The sequence below is a fragment of the Cavia porcellus genome, unplaced genomic scaffold (assembly GCF_034190915.1).
Source record: "Cavia porcellus strain 051 isolate PalLab524CR breed Dunkin Hartley unplaced genomic scaffold, mCavPor4.1 scaffold_28, whole genome shotgun sequence".
NCBI lineage: Eukaryota > Metazoa > Chordata > Mammalia > Rodentia > Caviidae > Cavia > Cavia porcellus.
Genome location: NW_026947511.1, coordinates 39050635 through 39077494, shown reverse-complemented (window position 1 = coordinate 39077494; position 26860 = coordinate 39050635). Strand labels below are relative to the sequence as shown.

At 33.1% G+C, this 26860-nt stretch overlaps 1 protein-coding gene across 7 annotated transcripts in view; it reads right to left on the bottom strand.

Moving 5' to 3' along the window:
- The window catches only part of Supt3h (SPT3 homolog, SAGA and STAGA complex component), a 357727-nt gene that overhangs the window by 141465 nt on the left and 189402 nt on the right, over positions 1–26860 (bottom strand). For 6 of the 7 annotated variants that reach the window (XM_063238790.1, XM_063238791.1, XM_063238788.1 and 3 more), the window contains exons 4-5: positions 3560–3646; positions 473–563 (exon numbers count right to left, since the gene is read on the bottom strand). In XM_063238790.1, the coding sequence (XP_063094860.1) occupies positions 473–563; positions 3560–3646 (178 nt within the window). The remainder of the gene's footprint in view (positions 1–472; positions 564–3559; positions 3647–26860) is intronic. The other variant, XM_063238789.1, reaches the window with a different exon arrangement.

Here is a 26860-nt window from a genome sequence, read left to right as displayed (position 1 = left end):
TTGTTAGATTTTTAAACAGCACAGGGCTAACAGACCAGAGTGAGGTGACTTTGTAACATAAAAAAATAAATCAGACACTTATGATAAATTAACAAGAATCTGTGTCAACTTCAAAAAAATACGATTCTGACTCCTTTCATCCATTGTAAGAAAATCACACTTGTAAAAATCAATTTTACTGAATCTACCTGGTTCTCTTAATTTCATAATTGTTTAATGTAAAGTAATACACATAACTAAAAAAAAAAAAAAAAAAAAAAAGAAATCTTGTGATCTGTGAAATGCCAGATCACAAGATTAAACTGCCAATTAAATATTTTTGCATAATTTTCAAATTACATTATTTAAAAGAAACACATATATAATTTTCTAGTCTGATGGGAATAGCTACACTTATATTACAAAAACCACATCATCCATATCCATGGCTCATCAAGTATTGTGGTTTAGTTTACCACTCTATTTTTATTACCTTCCAGAAGTTCATCCTCATCTATGCCTTTGATAATCTTTGATTTGTAGTCTCGCATGAACATATATTTCAGCAGTCTTCTAAGTTTTTTCTATAAAAAATTAAAAATAAATAAGAACATGTATATGCATATTCACTTCACAAAATAAAGACTACTATGGTAACTACATTTAAGGAACTAGTATCAGAGAAAAGCCAGCATCTCCTGAGAATCTGCCATGCCAGGACTTGGGGGACCAACCAAGAAATCAATGATCCAGGCTTCCTGGTAAGCAGCAGAAGCCTAAGGAGCTGAGGATCAACTCCTTCCCCCACTTAGCAACTGGATGGTTCTGAGGACAGCCTGAGTTCACAGCAACTGAGGTATATAAAATGACTAAATGCTTGGCTATATTGTTTGGTTGATTATGCAGGCATGGAGCCAGTAGTCTGAGCATTTCTCCAGAGTATCACAGCATGCAATACAGCAAATATGAGGGATTTCCTTCTATCTTGTCTGTTTTCATTGTTTTACTTTGTTCTAATTGTTTTGCTTTATTCAATATTCTGTTTTGATTGGTTTTATTGTGTTTTGTTTTTGGTTTGATTTTGCTATTCCTGATGGAATGGACAACTATTGTGAGGATAACAAGATATATTATGATAGCTATTATTGTTTTCTCGGTATCCTGTTCTTAAGTTCTATACCAATTTTGCTGCATTGTCTTGAATGGCTGTGTTCTATCTTGCTTTGTTGTATTTTACTGTCTTTAAAATAAAAAAATTAAGAAACTAGTATCACAGAGTCACTAGTGATAGCTATACATAGCATAATACTATGGAATAAAACTGTGGCCACGAAATTAAAAGGGCTAAAACACAAGTACTTTAATTTACAAGTATACAGAGTTGCAGAATCACAATAATTATTTTTCTATGTGCATAAAAGTTTAAATTCCTTTTTGAGACTGTGATAAATACCACATCTCCCATATTTAGTATATTGTTACTGAATTTTTATAACTTTTAAAACAAAATTTTAAGAAACTGAGTTATAAACATTTATTATTTTCTTCCTTAAAAATAATTTTGTAACCTGAGAAATCTTTTTTTAGGTAATGTGCCACCTATGAATGTTAATTAAGTCATCAGGATGATATTCTTTATATTTATGTAAAAAATACTAATTTTAAAGAATAACTGGTAATACTTTGAAGCCTTTTCTATGATTGTACTTAGTATGTAATATGATAGGTGCCTGACTTTCAGGTTTAAGATTCCTCCCTCTCCCCATTTTGAGTATTGAGATAGGACCTAAGACTTTGGGCCACAACCCAAGATTCCCAATAATATCTGAACCGTACTGAATTTTACACAACTTTTTGCATGTGCATCATTTGATGTACCCCACAGCTTTGAGACACACATAGATATATTTTTATAGATCTAGTCATCTTTTTATTCAGAGGGAGCATCTTTTTATGCAGAAGGTATTCTCACAATACTATTCTTAGGTATTGAGGTATCCTCACAATTGAAACTCAGCACAGCTAGAAGTAGTACATATGCTTGAATCTGTTTTTTCACTTGCTCAGTAAGGAAAGTACATTACCTACCATACCTGCTGTGAGGAATTTATGACACTAGGTGATGCTTGCTTTGTGCAATATGTGAAACATAGCAGCCAATAAATACTTCTTGAGAATAAACTAGAACTACTTCTATTAAAACAAAAAGCATACCTGACCTTAAGTCTTCTGCTATACTTCTTTTCTTTCTGTTAGGATTCCATCTAGTATTTTAATTTTGTTTGATATTTTACTTATCTAAGCTTGTTGAAATTCTTTTGGGAACATATTAGTGTATAAATAAAATTCTATGTTCTTGTTTGGTAAAAATCTGGTGAAGAGTCCACCTGGACAGCAGGAAAGCACTGTCAAGCATAGTATATTCCTGAGGTTTCAGTATGATTTTCATCTTTTACATCCCCAAAGGGGCAAAAAGAAGTTTCAGTAATGGGCACAATATGTGCCCATTTCTTTATTTCTGGCAAATGTTCTGCAGCGCCCTTATGTCAACCCTGCTATTCCTTGGCTGCTGGCAGTAAGCATCTTTTAGATTCCCCTCTTGCTCTGCCAACAGAACTCTGGCTTCCTCCTCACAACAACTCTTATATGTGGTACTCCAAGTATCAAGACAGTCACCAAATCCTACATGTTCTTATTCTTCATTTACTCTCCATTTCTTCCTTCTTTTTCATCCCACAGCCACAAGCCAGGTCTGATTCCTCAACCAGCAGCACCCTGGTTTGTCTCCCTGTACTGGGCCCATCCTCCATGGCTATGTGAGCCTTGCCTTACTTAGGCAGAGCCAGCCACTTGCATAACTCCAGTCTCAGCACCTTACAATTCTGTTAAGTCTCAGCTGCTACTTATTCCTTAAATAAGACCATAAGCTTCTTGAGGAAGACTGTTTCTTTCCCCTTTATATTGTTTATACCAACAAAGAAATGATTAAGACATGGAAAACAATGTAGAATATTTTTAAATACTTGCTCATGGAAAACTATGCTAAAATTATACACAAGTATCAGTTTAAACATATTAAAACTGAGCTTATCAAAAACAGATACTATAGAATATTTTTATGCTTTTCATATACTCATCTTGGTTAATTTTGCTTTTGCCTGTAAGCTAGTATCACAGAATAAACTTTGTATTTAAAAATTTAGTGCATGAAAGATTGTAATCCTGATGTCAAGGTATAAAATGAAAAGAAAAATATGCCACCCACATACATTTCATTTGTAACAACAGAGCATACAGTCAGTATTTACTGAATAATACATAGCAATGAAAATGTCTAAAAAGACACATTAGGATAACTGAAGATTGCTTGTTAGTAAAGTTTTACTAAGTGTCTTTGTTCCTGCAAAAATAGCAATTCTGTTGTAGTAAATCTATTTTGTTGTATAAACCATAAAGACTAAAACTTCACTAGTTATGATTTCAAATTTGAAAACTAACACAAGGACACACAAGTGTCCTTACTAAGTTCAATTAAGCACCAGACCTAGTATTTTAATATAATGAAACTGTCTTACATTACCTTATCTTTGCGCATCAAAAAAAGAAGATCTTCTGCAGAGATTACCCTTGCTCCCCTCAGCTGAGAAATTTCAGCAGCTTGCTGTAACTAACAAGAAAGGAAATTAGGAATTTTTCTTAAACATCATACAATCATTATGTCTCCAGAGAAATAAATGTACAAATTTAAAACTTTTGGGAATAATCCAGCAAAATGAACTATGTTTTAAGATATATGTATATGTATTAAATTATTAGCCCACCTGTAATCAATACAAAGAATTCCTTGATTTCTTTCATGCAAAAGAAAAATCATACACAGCTTTTACAAATCCATTAATGCATCTGAAAATAATTTTATGAAATTTTATGCTTTATACCCATGTAAGCAATAGTTTCACTCAGTATTACTACTTAAGTAAGTATATTATTAATCTGAGCTCCCAGGCTCATACAATTTGAAATAGGCCCATTCAAAACTTAAAAAGATCAACAAAAACAGTAGCTGTTTCTAATATCCAAAGGAAAAAAATGCTTTTCATGTTGGCAAGTCTTCAGTGAGTATACAATTCAGTCCATAAATCATAATACTGGATGGCATTAATTTCTTTCCACACTACTCACATGCACACAAAAGTTAACTATCTGGAATGCACAACACAAAATATGTTGTATGAAAAGTTAAGATTTTCTCTGAAATGTTCACTTAGGTTCTTATATCCTCAAAGTCATAGTTTTCAGGAATTCAGAAGCCCTAGAAACACAATCTTACTTGAAAATGATCTGGAAAATAAAAGAATGTGAAAAATGATAGTTCTAGTTTTTGGCAAAGGCAAACTCAGTTTCTTATTTTGATTAGTTGGAAGGAACATAAAATACTCCATCTGAAAAAAATAAAGACATTGGAGAAAACACTAAAAAATGTGGCTGTAACTTCTTCCAAATTTTATCAAACCATGCTGATTGTACCAAACCAACTCTATCCAATCTGAAATATTATGAAAATATTTATATATAAAAGCTGTTCTCTCAATGCATCCTTCTTTGAAAGGAATAAATCCAATACACATTCTTAAGAACTAAGCTTTAAAAAGCGACACACTGTTATCTTAACAATTATATGAAATTAAATACAGCATTTGTGCTGAAGAAGTTAAATGCTGAAACAACTTTGCTAAGTAAGCTTCAAACCTTCTCTAAATACACAGACTACAAAATAGACTATAAACTCCTGATGTGTCAGCTTTACCACTGAATTTCCTGGATACTAGTGGTTGTATCTAAACATAATCCTATCTAAATATAGAAATTTTAATTGTGAACCATTTAAAAATAAATTTTTTTTTGCACTTGGGTGCATGTGTGTGTTTAAAATGATCATGGATACAGTTTGTTTTTTTTTAAACTGGAACAGTGTCAGGGAAATATATGTACCTATGTCTTTTCAAATAAAAATATATCAGAATCTAAAATTGTGAAGATTTTACAGAATCTAATAAATGTGAAGATTATAGGGTACATATCCTAGATCCAGGAGACAGTACTGGCAAATAACTTTATTTTTTGTTTTCTTAAAAAGAATACATGATAATTTGAAAACTGAAAACACATTATATAAACAGTAATTTCACACACGCCAAGAAAGGATAAGAATTAACATATATTGCTAGTTTTTCCAGGTAATCAGTGGTTTATCCACACCTATATAGATAATCCAAAATGTCAGTTTACAGACCTAAGTACAAGAAAAACAATCAAAACAATCAAAATGAAGACATGGAAAATGCAATATTTTTTATTACTTTTTCAAAACTGTGTTGTATGTGGAGGGATTAGTTCATCTTTGCTATTCATTTACCTGATTTTCTTATTTCTTTCAAGCAATAGATTAGGCTCTCTGGTCTCAGTGCTGCTTACAATTCCCCACATGGCTTGGTCTCTGAATCATATGCAGGCCTTTGCAGTGAAAAGTATCACTATTTTACTTCACCCAGCCCACCTAGCCCTAAAGAAACTCATTTTGCTAAGGCAAGAGAGCTATTTTATTAGCTAACTAAAGTAATCCATACTAAAATACATACTTGTTATCAGCTTACTTCTAAAAATTTCTGCTTAAGCTTATCAGCAAGAGTGGAACAGCACTAAAAAAGTTTAGCAGCTTGGCAGTCCAGATTCACAAGGTGCTGAGACTGAAATGCTTTTAATATGAAAACAATACTAGACACAGGAAATCAGTATTTCTTATGTTCCTAAGACCCTCAGAGTCAAGAAAACAAGGTTCTACTTGGAAAATTAATACAAGAGAGTGACAAATTCCAAACCAGTCTGGGCAGCTGAATAAAACTTTGTATCAAAATAAAAATTTCTAGAAGGCTCTGGATGCAGCTCAGTAGTTGAGGGCACACCTGCCTGTATTTGAGGTCCTGGGTTTGAGACAAACTGATTCTATATTATAAACAATGTTTTACTTTCATAATTATTAAAAATAAATGGAAGTTATAAGTTGTTACTCCTCTCAGTCAGTCAAATGTTTATGGCAGTAATTAAACTAATATGAAATAGCAGCTCAATGCAATTTTTACTATAAGTAGAATATATTTAATTATATTTTAAAATGTGTAAAAAGTTGCAGAGCAGTATTTTAAACATAGCCACTTATATAATAAGCATATAAGCAAGTTTTCTTAACTATATGGATAAGCATACAGGACTAAAAACCACGCAGAGATTTATTTGCAATTAAAAAGAAGAGTGTGCTTTCATTATTTGATCATTTTTTTCATGCCTATACCTTGTAATCTGAATAATTACTTTGACGATAACAATACACAATATATTAACCATTGTTAATCTATTATGTTTTGAAATTCTGTATCATTTCTTTTTCATTTAAAAAATTTTGTTGAAATACATACTATAATAATTGCATCATACATTTCAACTCTTCTAATAAATATAATTTCTATTCTTCAAAGTAAACAACTAATGTATACTTGCAACAACTATTTAAAAGTAAAAAAAATCACATACCATTAAAACTCAATCATGCTTGCATTTTAACCATTTTGTCATTAGGCTGAATATTGTAAGGTACACCGTACATATCATCTCAAAGTTCACGTCTTTGATCCCACAAACAAATTTCTTCTATCTCACTGTTACCTATGACATGAATTTTCAAATTTTATCCCCCTTCACACTTTATAACACTTTCCCCAGCTTTTACTGACTTTCTAGTTCTCACCTTCCCAAGGTCATAAAATATGTACTCTACTTCCACATTATTTAGTCCAATCCAGAACTCAGAATATTTACTCACTAGTTTCTAAATGGCAGTGTTTCCAAATTTTTGTGCATCCTACACTTACCCTGTAAAATGATCTTCCTCAAATATAATGCTCAAATTCCAAGATCTACAATAATTCACCATTATGTAACACAAACATGGTCTTTACCACTTGGTAGTCTCAAGTTTTCCCTATATCCTCACTCTCATCACATTTCTGGTTTTTCTTCCTTATATAATATTTCCACATGTAAGTGTCAGTAATTTCTGTTCTCCAAGTCTTTGTGTACTTCCAATGATTAATCTTATGCGTAATCTTGAGTAGACCACAGAACATCCCGACATTTAGCTAAACATTATTCGGGTGTGATTGTAAATGAAACATGTGAATCAGTACACCAAGTAAAGCAGTCCATTTTAGTCCATTTTCTGCTGAAGTGATTTATAAACAACAGGAGCTCCTTCAGCTCACAGTTCTGGAGGCTACAGAGTCCATAAGCATGGTGCTCTCATCTAGTGAGAGCCTTCTTGTTACAAGATAAAATAGAGGGCATATGAGCAGGCATGAGACAGAAGGGGGAAGGATGATGGTCAAGCACATCTTTTATCAAGTGTGTTTTTACACTGGCAGAGTAATGGCTTCAATTCACTGCTTAGCACTACTGTGACTTAACCTCTTAATACTGTTATAATGGAGTTAAATATTCACCTGAGTTTTGCATGGAATGTTCAAACCACAGCACTCTCCCTAATAAGAACAGATCTTCCCCCATCACTGAAAAGCCTCAAGAAGTCTCACAGAGACAAGAAGAGGTTAAGGAAGAAGGAAGAATTTCTTTCTGACTGCTGTTACTGGACATTGATCTTTTCTGATCAGGGCTCAGACTGAACCATCACCTGTCATGTGGAGTTTTCCAGCTTTCAGGAACAGAGCTGTTCATCTCCGTGTAGTTTCGATCTCCCATCGCTGCAGCTTGCCAACTGAAAATCTTGAGGTTCAGCCTCATAAATGCATGGGTGAAATCTTTATAATAAATCCATTTTTCTATCTTTTTCTCTCTCTGACAAAAGGCTTGTAGTAAAAATCTTTTTCCTTTCTTTAGGTTGTCTCTTCATTCTGTTGGTTGTTTCCTTTGCTGTAGAGGAACCTTTTAATTTGATATGATCCAATTTGTTGATTTTTGGTATTATTCCTTATGCAATTAAGGTTTTGTAGAGTTTTATCAATTTTACCTTTCAACAGATTGTTTCTGCTTAAACATTTAGATCTTTAATCCATTTCCACTTTAGTTTAGCACATAATGAGCGACATAGGTCTAGATTCAGTCTTCTGTATGTGGATTGTCAGTTTTCCCAGCACCATTTGTTAAAGAGATTATCATTCCTTCAGGGTCTATTTTTGGCACCCTTGTTAAGATCTGATAACTGAATCTGCCAGGAGTTGGTTCGGCTTCTTCTCTTATGTTCCACTGACCCACCTGTCTGTTTTTTGACCATACTATCCTATTTTTAATCACTGTAGCTTTGCCATAAAACATCAAGTTTGACATTGTGATGCCTCCTGCTTTGCTCTTCTTGAATCGGACTACTTTTGCTATTCTGGGACTACATGAACTTTAGGATTATTTTCTTTAGTTCTGTGAGGAATGCTTCTGTTACTCTGATTAAGAATGCATTAAATCTGTATATCATTTTTGGAAGTATGGCCATCTTAACAATATTCGTTCTGACTGTTCAGAAATGGGATATTGATCTATTTTCTGATTGTCTTCTTTGATCTCCTTTTTAAAAGTAATGTAGCTTTCATTGTAGTGGTCTTTCACTTCCCTGAATAATTTAATTCCTAAGTAATTCATTTTTCTTTATAACTGTTTGTGAATAGTACTGTTTCCTAACTTCTTTCTTGATGAGTTCATTTCCTAATTTCTTTCTTGGCGAGTTCATTATTACTGTACAGGAATGTTACTGATTTTTATGTTAATTTTATATCCAGCGACACTACTGAATTTCACTACTAATTCTAGGAGTATTTATTTGGGTAGAAATTTTTAAGACTTCCATGTAGAGGATTATGCCCTCTGTAAATAATAATGATCTTCTTCCTTTCCTACACATGTATCTTTATTATTTTAAAAATGTCCTACCTTCAAAAAAATTTAAAAAAGAAAAAAAAATGGCCTACCTTCTGTGTTCTGGGTTCTTCCTGTAATGTCTATGAATTGAATGCTGGTGGACTTCTGACTGATATTTCTAAAATCAAAGATATTTTAATGAACTTCTCCAGAAAAGTAAACCTCTATTTTTCCAGAATGGCAAAGACGTAGCTGATGCCTATATGATTTCATAGTATGCTGTGGTAAAACTCTGCTTCTATTTCTCTATTTTCTACAAATATTTCTGGTTTTAGTCCATCCACTATTTCTTCCACGGTACATTGAATGCAGTTTTTCCATGTTACAAGGCTTTTTCTGTCAAGCCTTCAGCATTTCTACTTACTTTAAGCTATCAGAATTTTTTAAAAAATTCTTTTATCAGCTATTTAATCTTCAGTTGTCTTCGCCTTTGTAGTTTTATGTCTTTTAATCAACTTTGCTATTCTTCATTGGAGTTTTGAGAGTTTTGCTACAAATATATGTACCATGTTTAATCAGAAACTAGAACTCCTTTTTTTAGATTACTTTTATTGAAAATACTTTCCTGTCCTTCAGGTTATTTATATATTATCTTACAACAAACCTATGAGAGATATACAAACAAAACTGATAGTAATAAAATCTTAACATACAGCTATTCATGCTTCCCTACAAGATTATCTCTTAGTCAGATGAGAGGAATATGTGATCACTAAATTGAACTTTACACTGCATTTAGAAAGTCTACCCATAAAAATATTTAAAATTGGTCCTGATTTACAATTTCTTTTCTTTTCTGTTTTTGCTACTGGTGGTCGAACTCACAACCTTGTGCTTGCCAAGCAGGTCCTAAGTCGCTGAGCTAAATCTCTAGCCCCTGACTTATAATTTCAATTTAAGATTTTTTGACTTTAAAATGGCAAATCCTACACATTCAAGAGAAATTGTAGACTGAATTCAATCTTTTCCTAGATTTGCAACACATAGAGGATGCTCTTGCGTGATGCAGGGAGCTGTGGCTCTAAGGCACCCTTGCAATCACAGGGATACCATCCAATGCTCTATTTCACATACTGTGCTGCTAAGCTCTGCTGTTTGTAAGGCACGTTAGATTTCCATGTTATTAAACAGTGTTCCAACTTACCAACATCCCTTGGTAAGTTGAAAAGGACCTACATTTACTTGTCAAAATATTTTAGTTGCTGGGAAATGAGTAGTTAGTTGGAAGAAGAACGTGAGGGAGAGGGACAAGAGAAGAAAAAAGAAGAAAAGGAAGAGGAGGAAGAGGACACGTGATGGTGTTTAGGGTGGTGGTGGTGGTGGCAGTTGATAAAAACATTCAAGCCAGTGGCTTTATGCAGACACAGTCTATGAATTTAGAACTAAACAAGCACATGAAAGGAAATGTATTTGTAATTAGATGAAATTATCATTCAAATTATAGCTCTTAAGAGATGTGACTTGGTATTTCCCTATCATGTGATTTCCTTAGTCATTATTGGTGACTTATCTTCCACTGTCTTAAATATTTTAAACATAAATAAGTATACAAATTACTAAAGGTGTATCTAACTTCATAGAATTTCATTTTTACATATAATTATATTTTGGGATACTGGCATACATCTTTACTTATGTACACAGATAGTATGTGTGTATGAACATACATACAACACAGGTGCATCATCAAAATGACTTTCTTATAAGATGTAAAGTCTCATCTAAACTTAAAGGGAAAATTATGGCATCTTCTGACAAAGAACTAACTGTTCCTGTAATGATTTCTCCTGGGAAATCACTTCAACAAAAAGTATAATGTGTATCTTACTATACATCCAGTTTTGTAGCTATAGCTTCACACTGAAAAGCTAATTTTTCTAATTCCAATTCTTCAAGAAAGAACTAAATGCAAATGATTAACAAATGAGCTTTAAAGAGACTTTCTGGCTTTTTTTTCTTTCTTTTTTTTTTTTTTTGGTGGTACCAGGAATCAAACTCTTGACCTCATGCTTGTGCACTTACACTGCTAAGCTAAACCCCCGGCCCTGTTTTTATTTTCTAATCCTGGTATTTAACCCAAAGTAAGGATGACTTTCAGTTTCCTAATTAAATGCCTGCATCATTGAGAACTTTAAAGAACAATCACAAAAAGCTAACATTCTGGAGACATGTACATAGGAATCAATTCTCACAGGGAAATTCCCTTAAGTCACAGCAGGGGAAATAACAACCGGCCCAGTTAATCAGCCCTGTAGGAATGTGGGAGAAAGCATGACACTGGGCTTCTACGTAGCATTAACAACTTGTTTTACCATGTTTACCATGGCACACAAATCAGCAGGTGACATATTTAAATATCTCTATATCCTCCCCAATAGTTCCAGATACATTTGAAAGCCAAAGATAGTTGCAAAATGGGATTATAGCACTAAAGACAGTGTAAAAGACATTGATCTCTAGTTTCCATCTACCTCATGCTTTATCATATGATGAAGAGATAATTTGTATATATTTCCCCCTCTGTCAGAAAGATGCACTTATTCAAATTTTGTATCCAAAGACTGGATGCATAGGAAAAGCAATACTTGTTGTGTATAGTATTTATCAAATTAGGTATAGTATATGTAAAACTAAATGAAAAGTCAGGTTTCCTATGTCCAGGCATCACTCCCATATTCCACTCTTGGTTATTATGAGATGATTCAAAAGATGATAAAGCTTAAATCATGTGACCTTCAGATCACTGTAAAGATCAAATGAAATATAGTACAGGCAAAGAGAAAATTTAAAAACACAAGATAGTGTTTAGGGATGGCTCATTCTTACGGAAGAGATGAAAAAGATATTCTACTGACAAACTGGCAGGAAGTGAAAATGTTTAGATTTAATTAATGAAACCGAAATTGGTATCTTGTTACAAAATCCATTCTTATCAGGATATAATAGTATGACCACCCAAGGATACTCTCTCATGGTTTTATTCTGAAAAAGGAAACAGCACAGAGAAGACAAGACCCTATGGCCCTCAAAAATGTGAGTGAGACGTGTCTACCTCTCTGAGGTCTTCATGTGGAGAACTATTTATTCCCTTTCCACTATGCTGCCTGAATACCCCATATAACTTCAGTGAGCTTACCAAAATCATTCTACTTTGTAGGGCTTTCTTTATAAGAACGCTCCTTTGCAAGATGAAAACTCTTCATTAACGTGTTTTACAAGGAAGTAAAATGGTGCATGAATAATTTGCCAAAAAATCAGTTAAAACAATTGTGTGACAGACACAATTGTAGGAAGTATTGTTCCTGGGGAGTAACAGACAGAACTGATAGGAAGGCTGAGGACTACAGAAAACTGCTCTGACCTTTGAGTAAGAGTGTTCAATAATTTCACATAACACCAAGTATAACAACTTACCAAAACCAACCAACCCAGGAGTAAAACTATTTACCTTGCAGTGATGCTTTAAAAAATAATGATAATGAAGGAAACATGCAGAGCAGAGATATTAAATGACTAAAACATAAGAGGAGCCCAACACGTATTTGCCTTTTATTTACTTCTCTCAATTCTAGAGCATCAATATTACAAAAGGGAGACATTTTAAATTATAGCATTGTGGGTAAGGCTACCATGAATACGTAAGTATTCAATAAAAGGTCTGTTATTTTTACTCAAACACTGGTGGCCAGTTTGTTCATCCAATATAAAGCTATTAAACAGGTAGCAAACGCCATTAACAGCATGCAAACGAGAGATTAAACCTCGCAGTAGCAAAGAAAGCAAACGAACAACAAAACCAACAAAAGAAGATGAAAATAAATCAAAATATGCTGCAGTCTCTAACATCATTGGGGCTTAGAGACTTTTATTAGGATATAAAAGTGGCAATAGATAAAAACTTTATTCTTGTTTTGCTGCTGTTGTTGTTGATGTTATTGTCATTTGGCTCTGGTTGTTTTTGTTGTTGTTTCTTGGTATTGAGGTTTGAACTCATGACCGTGCACTTGCAAGGCAGGCACTTATGCCGCTGAGCTAAATCCCCAGCCCTGGTGCTTGTTTTTTGTTTGAGTGCTCTTTTAACATTTTTGTGCTTTTTGCCCTTAAAAAAGACAACAACAACAACAAAAACCACTTTATTTTAAAATGAACAAGTTCAATAAACTTATGTTAGAAATCAAAGAACTACAAGGTAGGTAGTATAATTTCTATACTGTGTTAAACAGTGTGTTAAACTAGTATCTTTGCCAAAGGTACACAAGAAAGCCTACATTTAGGTTTTCAATTTTAAGAGACTTTCAAAGATCTTGCTAAAAATTACCTTAAAGTTACTAAACATCCTTAATCATCCAGAATTAATGCTCAGTTAGGTATTAGCACAGGTAAATATTTAGCCTAATGGTAAATCAGGCTGCATTAAACCTAGTCTTTAATCAGCATTTGGAGAAAACTTCTTTTCAGAATTTATCTGGCTCAATCTCCACTAATGAGTGTGTTTGTAGAGCTTCTTTGGGAATGACTCAACATAGGAATATTAAGGGAAGAAGGAAGACAGAGACAGACACCCCTCGTTTAATGAACAAGCTAAGGTCCTGAGATTAGGTCGTCATATGAACTGGCTGCTAAATGGTGAACTGTACAAAGTATGCACATTACAATATTCAAAATGAAGAACTGGCCGAAGAAAATGCCAACTTCATTACTTTGCTTTCAGTTGCATAACTCTTACATGTAAGATAAAACTACTATATGGTACTATATACAGTGCAATCAGCAAAAATTATAGTATTGTATAAGCAGGGTATACGGTACCAAAAAAAAGACACTGAGGCTCTCTGAACAAGATGTACAAAAGCATACCCCTCCCACACACAAAAAGGATGGATTGTAAGTCCAAATGGTGAGTTATGAGTCTGAATGATGTGCATCGAATAGAAGTCTGAGCAGTTGTTAAGCAGGCAGGTTAAGCAAAGAATATTCACATTAGACATATTACCAAAATAGTTCAATGAAAATGATTTAAGAACACATTCTTCCAGTACCTTTTAAAATAAAATACAATACAGCAGTTACAACAAATCACATCAGCAAGGCTCAGTCAATTGATCCCACACATATATTAGAATAGGCAGAGATGAAAATGATTCAAAAAATCCAAGATTTCTTATGATATAGCAATGATACAGAAGTGCTCAACAATAATCACACTTGTGAAACAAATGCAACCCAGATATAATCTTTTGTAGATTAATTAAAAGTCTATTCCAGTATTTCCTCATGTACCTTTTCCTGGCATCTCAGCAGCTTCTATGAATTCTTCAAGGTTACTTTGATTACACAGTTAATAAAGCTAAAACATGTGTTTTGAATGTGCAAATCTGGCTCATTAATGAAACATGTTCTGCAGGTCATTGCAAAAAACCAATGAAACTAAAATAGTACTAAGATATCACAGAACCATGAACCTGCTTGTCTATAAAAACCACTGGAAATGCCAAATATCCTTGACAGTAAGACTGGCATTCATGGAGCCACTGTTTTGCTTACCTCAATAGTCGAAACCTTTGAGGACAGAAAGACATCTAAATTATGTAGTGAAAGAGCTTACTAGCCAGGAGTGTAAGACAAAAATTAAACATGTAAAACGATTTCAAAGCCAAGAATAAGTTTTAATTGTTCAATTGTTTCCTGTGATTTGGAAGTGCATGTATAACTCTCAAGAAAATATGTGCACCCATGAAACATTTCTACATATCAAGAAGTATCAAAGGTAACATCACATCTAAAGAGTCTCTTTATAATTGGGAATTTAACTCCAGCTGTATCAGTTTTATTACGCCGAAGAATTGTTGGAAACAAATAGTCCTTAGAAGTGAGCCCAACAAAATGAGTGCACTGAAAAATTTTTCTGGCCCTATGGCAAATCGTTTGACCTGTATCATACATGATCAATAGGTCTTATAAGACCATGCTCCAAATCACTCTCTTCTTCATCAAAATAGGCAAATCATATTAAGATTGCTTTGTTTGGCTTGATCTACAAAAAAATGTCGAGTACCTTATTTTTTCCCAATAGCAGACTTTATAAAAATAATATATTATTTTGAAGACATTTGTCTTTCCATGAGTATCATATTTATCTGCCGCATTTACTGTCTTTCCATGAATGCCATATTTATCTGCTTAGTGAACATGACAGTAGGCTTCAGACATTCCTCATTTTTCTTTTTTCTTTCTTTCTTTTTTTTCTTTTTTTTTTTTTTTTTTTTTTTTTTTGGTGGTACTGGGGATTGAACTCATGACCTCACACTTGCCAAGCAGGTGTTAATGCCACCAAGCTAAATCTGTAGCCCCTTCGTTTAACAACTGAGTTCAATTTCTGCTACTAGGTCATTAATGGCTGCTAAATGAGAAATCATATATAGTATGTACATTACAAAATTCAGAACAGCCAAAGGAAACTCCAACTTGATGACTTTGCTTTTATTTACACAATTCTTATATTCAGTACTATAATGTGTAATGGAACATAAAACTACAGTATTGTATGGTATAGTACTATACAAATAAGGTGTACTAAACCAAAAGGGGAAAAAAAAGACATTAAGGCTCTTCTATCAACAAGATGTACAGAATTGTACCAATAAAAATGAAAAAATAAACATAAGGTTGTAAACCTGAGTGGCACATTGTAAGTCTGAATAGCATGCTTCAGTCATAAGTGTGAATAGTTGTTAATCAGGAAGGCTGTTAAATGAGGATCTCTCTCTGTCTCTGTGTCTCTGTGTGTGAGAGAGAGACCAAGAGAGAGCTGTGCGTGTGTGTGTGTGTGTGAGACACACACACACACACACACACACACACACACACTGAGAGAGAGAGAGTTTTAGATATGTCTGTTAAGTCATAGGCTTGTAGGAAAACAGCATAAACTGAATCACTATTTTAAATACAAAGGATCTATAGTATTTAAAATTCTGTAGGAAAAGTTTAAGGAAACTTCTGTAGCAAGGAACATAGAAAGTCTCATTGCCAGCATCTAAGAAAATCAGGAAACCATTCTTCAACCTCAGCTTAGGGGGAAGGAAGAGGAGCAGTTAACCAAGTGTGAGAGCTTAAAGAAGTCACCTGAGAGGAATCCAGCCAACACTGACTTTACATTCACTCCAATCTCAGCTCTCCTTTGGTGCCTGCCTCCCACTGCCAAACTCAACCTGAAGGCAGAGGCAAAAGATCTAAGAGATGAGCTTCCTGGGATATGGAAAAGGATAGAGAAGGGTGAAAAGAACAGGTAAAATAAACAGTAGATAGATATTCAGTATGGTAAGTGTCTTCAGATCTATCAAGGAAAACATCACCAGGGTCATTTCTCTCTAAAATAGGAATGCTTTTGTTCCCTTTTAAAAATATTTCTGTTCAGGCAACTTAAAAACAGAAGTAGGTGGGAAGTGTCCTCTACCAAAACACAATGTGGTTTAGTGATGAGAACTATAATTCAAGATCCCAGGACTTAATTTAAGAAAAGGAAACACCAATAATAAAAGTAACGAGAATAAACTAGTATTTGTGGCATACATTATGAGATGTCCAACATGTTATTTACATATTTTTATGAAAGTGTAAGTTCTTCTAATCCTTGCCATAACTTTATAGATTAGGTGTTACTCATGTTTTATAGATTTTTATAAAGAAATATTTTACACAGAAGCAAACAGTAATTCACAGCATTAAAATCATAAGGATAAGATCTGAAGTACAATTTTTTTTGTACTCAACAGATACTACAACTAATTTTTAAATTTGCAATAACTTCTTCACATAAACCAATCCTTAAATACATACAATTCAGTGACTTGGAAGCAATCAACATTTAGCAAATTATACAATTGAGACAATATTAGCAATTTATTAATAGTGTTTATGCAGTTTTTAAAGTTTCTGATAAGGTTTTATAAATATTACTGGTTAAATATGCTTGGTTTTGAAGTGGGGGAAGTTCACAGGGCCTGTAATGTCTTAAAATACACCAAATCTGTTAGAAATCATTTAGAAGTATTAATATGCATTAAGGCTTCAATGAAATTCAATTTTCAATTATTGTTATCAAATCTGACAATCTAACAATGGTTGCATGACATTGTGCTGAGTAATTAATGTCTCTGTCAACTCTCCATTTTTAATTTAGACAAGTGACACCTATGTTTCAGGGTTGTACATGGATATTAAATTGTAAATGCAAAGTATCTCACATAGTTTCTGATATTGAACTTTTAAGAAATATTCATTATTGCCATATTTTCATCATTTTCTGTCCATGTTTGTTTAAAAAGTACAAGGACATAGCCTGAGCAGAAGCCCAATCCTATACTTCCAATCAGGGAAGAGAGGGGGTGGGCGGGAGAGTTTCAACTATTAGCTTGACTCCAGTGTCATTTATGTACAAGAATCTTGCAACCTCCTATCTCCTTCAGTATTCATGCTGCATATTTGGTTAATGTATCACCATCAGTGCTATCAACTATGAATGAGAATGATTCGATTTACCTGTGTGATATTGACAACTGGTAAATATTACAAATTCACAAACAACAAAATAACTCACTCTGCATTTGTATTTGCTTTTCTAAAGCACTTAAAACTATAGGATAGGAAAAAAGTAATTACAGTAAGACATAAACAATTAGAAAGCTAAGAAAATGAAAGGGTTAATAGCACAGTCCCAAAATCTAAAAGTTCTGGAAGAGAAAAACAATGAAAAATTACAAAAAATTAATTCAAGAAAATATACCAGAAATCGGGCTGGGGATATAGCTCAGCACCTGCCTGGCAAGCACAAGGTCCCGAGTTTGATTTCTAATACCAAAAAAAAATAACTACACACACACACACACGAAGGATATAATATTCTAGAATAAATAAATTCCAGGCACAATGGAGGAAAAAAGCAGCATACCAAGAAGTCACATTTACTTACTCAACAACAAATATTTACAGAAACTCAGGCACAATTCTAGCTGGTAGAGATAGCTGAATACTATATCCTAGGTCTTAGGTTTATATTTTGATGAGCAGGAGTCCTTACTAAAATAAGAATAAGTAAGATAAGGTGTGCCAGGTGTAGGTATTATAGTTTATCTTATATACAGTGATCATAGCTCAGTGGTACTTGCCTAGCACATACTAAGATCCTGGGTTCAATCATCAGTACCACTAGAATATGTTTTTTTCCCCTTCTTCTTTAAAAATAGTTATTGAGGAAAGTGCTATAAAAGAGGTTTATAGTAATGATTAAACAGTGCACTATAATTTGTGCCCTTAAATGATATAAATTTCACAACCATAAAAAATTACTGAAAATTTTACTGTAGGGATTAGTCATATCTATATAACAAAATCACAAAGTGATTTTTATTTTACTTTCTAAACTTTTCTATATTTTAAAAGTTATCCACAAGTGACTTTTAAAACTGTGAAGCTAATAGAGTTAATGCTCTTAAACTGACTTTGTCATTCATGAAATTTAACCTGAAACACAATGAATTTTAGAAACCTTACAGAGCTGTGAGGGAATCCAGTTCCATCAGTCTTAAAACATTCATGAGAGACAAATGAAAAATAAAATTGTAAAAGAAAACAAATATTCTGAAAAAAATTTTTAGAAGTTATTTTGCAAAAATCAAAGTTTTAAAGTATGATTTGAGTAGTCTAAAATTTGTCTTTCTCTGCTTGAGAGAAACTATGATCGATATCTTAGGCTTTCCAAAAATTTAACTATTTTCTTCTTATACATGTATTACATGTACTAAAAATGACAACTATGAAAAGGCTGTAAAACCAAAATGAAAAAGAAATGTTCGTATAATACCCACTAGTTTCTTACATATGAGAATATGAAATATCTATGACTGCAATAGCAATTCATATGGAGTGCATTTTTTATTTTCATATCATTTTTATAATAATTAGAAATGAATATTTTATTTGGTGACAACTGTCCAAATTGTAACAATGTCCAACCTGTAACAATGACTGAGAAAAGGATTCGGTCCACTTACGGTTAAAAATATGTAGTATTACTATCACATTATATGTGAACGTGACAAAATTCTCTAATTGTTATTTTCTTTAAGTCATCAGGACTTCTTTGAGTCTGCAACTAGTTTTTACAACATGAGAAGTCTTTGTCAACATAGTTAACTGAATATGAAACGTAAGATATATGTAAAGAGAAGAAACAGATCTTAAGATTTAAATGCCTGTTACTACTGCTGTAAAAACTAAAACCCACTTGATAAAGACTAGATTGGCAATCTGTTAGGTTATATTTCACCATGTGCGCATATATTTCATGGTACTAATTTTTAAATAATAAAAGTTACTAAAAGTTTAATATTAGAAGCAGTATATGAGATTTAACTACCAGGTATTTTCAGGGGAAAACTATGTTTCTGTTCTTTAAGGTGCATTTTTAAATTAACTTTCATTTCCCAAGGACACTGATTTGAAAGTGCTATTTCATTTGCCTTTGGTGCAGAGAAAGGATCCCATTTAAATTTCAGAAGAGGATGGAAAAAAATAAATAAGTCTCCTGCACATATTTTCCTCTTTATTGCCTCATAAAAATTATGAAATAAAATCTATTATTTAATTACACTGGATCATGAAATAGGATAAGTCACATTGCCCTTTAAAGAATAAATTACTATGTTTCCATACTATGTGGATAGGCATTGTCTCAAAGTTCTAAATCTGCTTTAGTAAGGTGTAAATGACATTAAAGCAACAGCAAAACACCAAAACTAAAGGAAGAAATTAAAAACAGCTTGATGATATTGACTTGGGTACTTATATAACACTGAACAATTTAGTTTTGTTTGGAAATCTGTTTCCATCAAAAAAACAAAACTTTTAAAAAGTGACCTGTGAGAGGAGCTTAAGAACTTATTACATAAGCAGAACTTCATTTCTGTGCTTTAAATTTGCAAGATATTCTGAATTAGTACAATTCATAGAAAAAGAGCTTTTTACTTTTTAAACTGGGTTTTTAAAAAAGGATTTGAGGTTGGTCTGACTTATATAGGCACTAAGGGGATAACAGTAGTGACTCACAGTACCTGCTCATCGAGGCTAACAGCAGAGGAGCAATGAGATCCACAGGCCACACATTTGCCATATCTATTCAACTCGACATGGCAGCATGGAGCCAGTCAGACAATATGTGAAGACATGAATGTAGCTGCCCTCCGATAAAAATGCAAGAGATCATATCTGCACATGGCCTATAGGTTGCTGATCCCCAGTCTACTGTGTTATATGACAAATACATAGTGTAAGAAAAATAATGCTGTGCTTAAAAGTAAAACAAAAAGCCTTAAATTGAACATGAGCTTAGATCTTAACTGTTTCGAATTTATGGACTTACGTACCACATAGTGCATAAATATGCATGCAAAGTCAGAAAACAGAAATTATTGACTAGTTCTTTAAACTAGTTTTGATATGACTAGTTTACTTCTATTGTATTCTCATTTCCTCTGAAATAATGAACAAGATGACCAATAATCTTGGTCAACAATAGAAAAGCTTTACAATTTAAAAATGAGTAACTAGCAATGCTGACAATGCGGGAATCCAAATTACAAACTTAATTAGTCACAAGTTTTAAATTGTTGCACTTTGTTTTGTTTTTTGAGACAGTCTTGCTGTATAGTTCAGGCTACCTCTGAACTCACTATACAGCCCAGGCAGGCCTTGAACTTGTATCAATTGTTCTGCATCAGCCTCCCAAGTGCTAGTATTACAGGTGTATCTGATCATGGCAGGCTAACTTGTTGCATTTAATTATTCGCCTTCTTTTTCTCCTGAGAGATCTTTTCCTCCTGCAGTTAAGAAAGTATGTCACAAGATCCTGCTGTGCAATCTGTTTCTTCCACTTCAAAATTTTAGGGTTCATACAAATCTTCTCAGATAATTGGTTTTATTTTGTGTCTTGCCCTACAGAAGCAAGACTAAAGCAAGCTTTGGTTTTCAATTTGTTCAAAAACACATACTGGGTACTACTGTGTACTAGGCGTTGTGCCACAGTGAAAATAATCACTACTGTCACTGCTTTTGATGGGGAATAAACAAATCACTAATGAAAAATTCATAACAACTGATATACAATCAGTCTGTTGCGATAAGACTCTGAGTGAGATTTTATCTGAAATTTGAGACCTATAGGATGGTAGGGCTCTTGCCATTTGAAGGTCTCTGATAAGGACAGAACAGTGAAGATCAGCGTTGCATATGGGCAGAGAAGAGACCATGTGTAAAGACCTCTATCCTATATGTGAAGCTAAGAGATAACAATGGCTAAAAATAGAAACAAATGAACAAAAGAAGAAAAAGAAAGGATGGTGGGATAATGCTGAATGTTATCAACTGGAAGAATTTTGATTGTAAAACTTCTAAATTAATGAACAGTGAATGGTAACCTCCCAGATTACAACTTTCTAAATTAGAAAAAACTGTTTATAAACATGAATTTTCAAGAAAAGGATAAAACACAAAGAGAAAATATATCCTTACTTATTTACTTTTTAAAAATCTAAGTTTTTCCCCCTTATTTAGTCACAAGTCAAAAAGCCAAAAGTTTTAAACCAATAGAGCACTGCAAAAAATCTGTACATTCTTAGGACTAAGTAACTTTGTCTTTCTGGGCTTCAGTGGAAGTATGAAAGAGTAATAACTGGTCTTCATTCAGATCAGAAGATTGTAGGCCTTTCCTACAGAGCTGTGATTCCATAGTTATGTAGGGCAGAGGCAAGCAAACCTAAAAGATAAAAGTAGAGCACATGGTCCACAAGTTATCAACTTCATTAGAAAACATTAAAACATCTTTATTTTAAAATATGCATGATACAGTATGACAAGGAATACAGAATTCAAATTAAATTTTATTATTAAAAAAGGAAGATTCAAAAGACATTAAACTTAAGAATCCATTCCATGTAATCTCTTCTTATTGGGGTAAATATATGAAAAGTGCTCAGAGCACAACTGCAATACTATATGGCTGGAACACAGCAGATTCTCATATTAAAGAAAACTTAACTTTTAGGTCTTAGTAGTTAACTTCTCTATCTTTAAGTCTTTATCTGTATTAAAGAACTGTCCCTTTATTCAACATTGTTTCAGAGAGAGATTTTACAAAATAGCATGGTTCTCCCTTTTAAATATTTAAAGCAGGGTGAATCACAATTTGTTCAGCTTATGTAAAAAGAAATTTTTGGTCTCACTGGATTCTTTGGACTATTCCATAAAACATATAGTTACATGGGAGCCTTACATCTTAAAATTCAAAAGAACACCAAAAAAAAAAAAAAAAAAAAAAAAAAAAAAAAAAAAGAAACCCAAGGTAGATTTTTAAACAAGGTACAAAAATTTTAACACCATTAATTTCTTATTGTTTTATTCTCCATGAAAATTACACGTATTATTTAGAGTTCAGATAAAACAAGAAAACAAAGGGATAAAAAAATTTAAAGTATAAAAATTTCAGCTTTAGGAAAGATGACTGAATGTTATCACCTGGAAGAATTATCATAGATTTTTCCGGTCTTAGGTTCTTGGGTAGAATCTCTTCCCGTCTGAAACATAACCACTCTGGCCAACGGTCGTTTCAAAGCTTAAAAGCTCAGATTTCAGTTTTTAAAAACTTATTTTAGTATTTTGAAATGACACTGATGAACTTCTCAAAAATGTAAAATAACACAAACATTATTTCTAAGGCAATAGTTCTCCTTTTCACATTGTAGATTATTTCTTAAGAGGAAAAGTGACTAAGTAGACCACAGTCCTACCTATACACACTATGCCACTGAAAAGAAACCTCATCATTATTCATGAGAAAAATAGCATCTGAGAAAATACTTTACAATGTCATAAACAAATTATTAATCCATGCCATAAAACAGACTACAGACACTGTCATAGTATAAACCCTAGAATTTCAAGAAACCAGCTGGCAGACCACCCAGAGAATCCTAGGAGACCATCAGCATCTGTGAGGACCACACTTTGGGAATCACTGTATTAAGAAATGAAACTTCTTCCTCCTTAGTAACTCAGGAAATTGATCTTTGTTTTGGGAGAACATAGTGTGTCCATAAGCCACAATATCAAAGTATTAAGACCTCCAAATTCTTTTAAAACACTATCACAACCTCAAATTACCTTGTTTATGGGAGGTAATCATGTAGTTGTGCTTAATAAGGCAGTGAATGTCTAGTATGCATGAATATATACACATATAGATGATAAATACACATGAACAGTTTCCAGATTTTTTTCACTTCTTTTTTCAACAGTAGAACCAGCAGCTGTTGTATAATAGAGGTTTCTCACTTTTTTGCTTAAAAATTTATAAATGAGTCTCTCTAACATATCCTGATGTCAGTAACTAAAATGTAAACAAAACCAAGGCACTGTGCTATTTAAAGCAGTCTGTCTACATGGTTGTTTTTATGTCTGTAATGTTGTTACCATTGTAAGCATTTTGCAAGTAACTTTTCAATCAATTTATGAGCCAGAGAAGAGAATAGTCTTAATACATTACAGTGAGAACTCTAACATTTACTAGTTACTGGCTGTGTGCCATAAAAAATAAACATCCAACAACAGGGAGCAAAACCTTGACAAAGAAGGAATGGAGGGGAACTAGCTATACCTAGATTATTAAAATGTACTACAAAGTCTCTAAACAATTGGTATTCTGGCATATATACTGTCAAGACATACACACACGATCACAGAAAGCTCAGAAATAGATCCAACTTTGTATGAAAATTTAGTATATATAATTTTTAAAATGTTGCCTCAAATAACCAATGAGCAGATGGATATTTTTAAACTCAATTTAGTAAATGTCAATACTAGATAATAGATATACCAAAGTACTGGAAACCACCTAAAAGCTTGCAAGAAACAGACCGGTTGAAAAAAAACATGGCTCAGTTACTGAGAGTAAAACTATATGGTATGAAAAAGATAATGAAAACTACCTCTACAAATTGATATGAAATTATTTTTAGGATACACTGTTAGATGTACAAAGGCAAGGGGCTAAAGAGCATACAAAATACTGTCTTTCTGAAGATGCCTACTATACACATTATATATTCATATACATACATATATGTTTATGTGAGTGGAAAAGAAATGTACTATGAATGCATATGTACATATGTTCATATATATCCATACATATGAAATGAATGAGACTTTTTTAAGAATACCTTTTAATAAGTTTTTCTCTTGAATAAGTATATAGAAGTGGTATACAGATAATAAAAATGTTTATAAGAAATTGATTTCCAGTGTTTGTACCATCCTACATTCCCATCAGCAACTCATTCTCACCAACAAGAGGCATTTTTAGCCGTAGTTTTTAGTCTAAGAAAATAATGGAGATCTAGCAGTATCACATTTAATGTTAACTTGCATTTCCCTAATGACTAATGATAGTGAGCATCTTTGAATGTGCTTAAAATAGCTACTTACATTTTACATTTTCTTTGGAGGAGTTTCTCCCAAGGTTTTTGACTCTTAAATGGATTATCATATCATCCCAAGTAAGACTGTAGTACTTTATGTATTCTAAATACAAATCCTGTGCCAAGTATGATCATCAATATCTTTTGTCTGTAATTTGCCTTTTCATTCTTTGAGATGGTATTTTCCTATGTTGCTCAGGCTGGTTTTGAATTCCTAGGCTCAGGTGATCTTTCTGCCTCAGCATCCTAAGTTATGGGACTACAGAGTATGCTACTATTTTGATACTGGTATGTTTTTCAAACCCTGAAAGTTTTTAAAGTTCATGAAGTTCTATTTATGTTTTTAAAAAAGTGTTCATTCTGTGTTCTACCGGAGATGTTTGCCTAACCAGGGTTTTCTCTGTATTTTCTAAGAGTTTGATAACTTCAGCTCACACGGCAATTGTGTATGACAAGAAAGAAGGGTTGAAATTCATTGTTTTCCCACATGGATATGCAGCTGTCTCAGGATGATTTGTTTTAAATACTACCTTTTTCACAAAATTACCTTTCATGTCAGCCTACAGAAGAGCTATCACACATGTATGTGTGGTTCTGTCTTCATTTCTTATTCTGTTCCAGTGATGCATGTCAGTACCACCTCACTTTGATTACTGTAGTTTTTACAATGAGTCTTGGAACAAAGTAAGCTATCCAACAGTTAAGTGCTTTGGCTACTCTTTAAGTCCTCTACATTCCCAGATAAATTTTAGAAGCATGTTCTGAGCATCTATAAAATAACCCACTAGGCATTTAATAGAGGTTGGGATGAATGCATGCATTACTTTGAGGAAAATGACACCCAACAACATTGTGTATTCTGATCCATGAACATTTCTCTCAATATATTTAGGTTTTCTTTAACTTCATTTAATAGTGTTTTATAAATAAGAGTACATGGTCTTATTTTTTAAAAATTTAACTTAGGTATCGCATGGCTTTGACAGTATTTTAAAAGTTTTTTTAAATTGTGCCTAGTTGCTAGTACACAAAGTAGAATAGATTTTGATAGGAGACATACCTTCATCTTGCTAAATTCACTTATTAATTCTAGAAGACTTAATTTTTTGTGAATTCCATTAGATTTTCTATGTACATGATATGTTGTCTGCAGTTTTACTGTTTTAGTTTGTCATGACTTTTTTTCCCTTGTCTTTCTTTACTGCAATAGCTAAGATGTGAGAAACAATGTGGTGAAGATAGTTGATGAGAAGGGTATAATTGCTTTCATTTCAGTATCCAAGTTCTTACTATGAAAGAAAGGAGAATAAAGTAACAAATGCTAGTAAGAGAGAAAGAATCAAACTGAGATAAAGTGACAGAAAAGCAAGAACAAGAGATGTAAACAACTCTTGAGGAATTTTCTTGTTAAAGGTAGCAGCTAGAGAGAGAAGGGAAAAGAGAAGAAAGGAAGGAGGGAAGGAAGGGAGGGAGGGGCAGACAGATATTGAGTGGGGAGAGAGGAGAAAAGGCAAGGAGGGAGTTTTAGTGAGGAACAAGAATGCTAAGAATCATCTATGTTTATGGCTTTGAGATACCACCATATTGTTTATTGTAATGGGTGTATCAATCCACATAAACAATGTGCAAGGGTTCTTTTTACTCCAATTCTTTTCAGTACTACATGTCTTTTTGATAATGGCCATTTTGACAGGAATGAGGTATTACCTGAGTGTGGCTTCAACTTGTGTTTCTCCGCTGACTAGTGATACACATTTTCACGTACTTATTGGCGAGTTGTATATCTACTTTTGAGAAATGTGTAATTCGGTCCTTTGCCCATTATAAAAATTAGGTTGCTTTCTTAATGTTGTTGATTTGATATGAACTCAATTGTATCTTGTACAAGATCTACTGAAGTGTATCTTGAATATTTACCCTTTATCTGACATATGGTTTGTAAATATTTTCTTTCATTCTGTAGGTTGTCTCTGCATTTTGTTGACTATTTTCTTGGCTATACAGAAGGTTTTTAGTCTGCTATAATCTCATCTGTCTATTCCACTTTTGTTTTCAGTGCTGTTAATTCATACTAAAAAATCATTGCCAGGAATGGTATTATAGTGCTTTTGTATTACTTTCTTCTAGAAAGTGTAGTTTTTAGTTTAATATTTCAGCTTTAAATTTCTTTGAGTTGATTTTTGTATGTAGTAAGAGACAGGGTCTAATTTGATATTCAGTTGTTCCAAAGTCATTTAAAATAGAACTATCATGATTCTGCAATCCCACTATAAGATACATATGCAAAAGAAATTAAATTAGAATGTCAGCAAGTTATTTGCACAGCTCTGTTCACTGTAGCATTATTCACAATAGCCAAGATGTGGAAATAA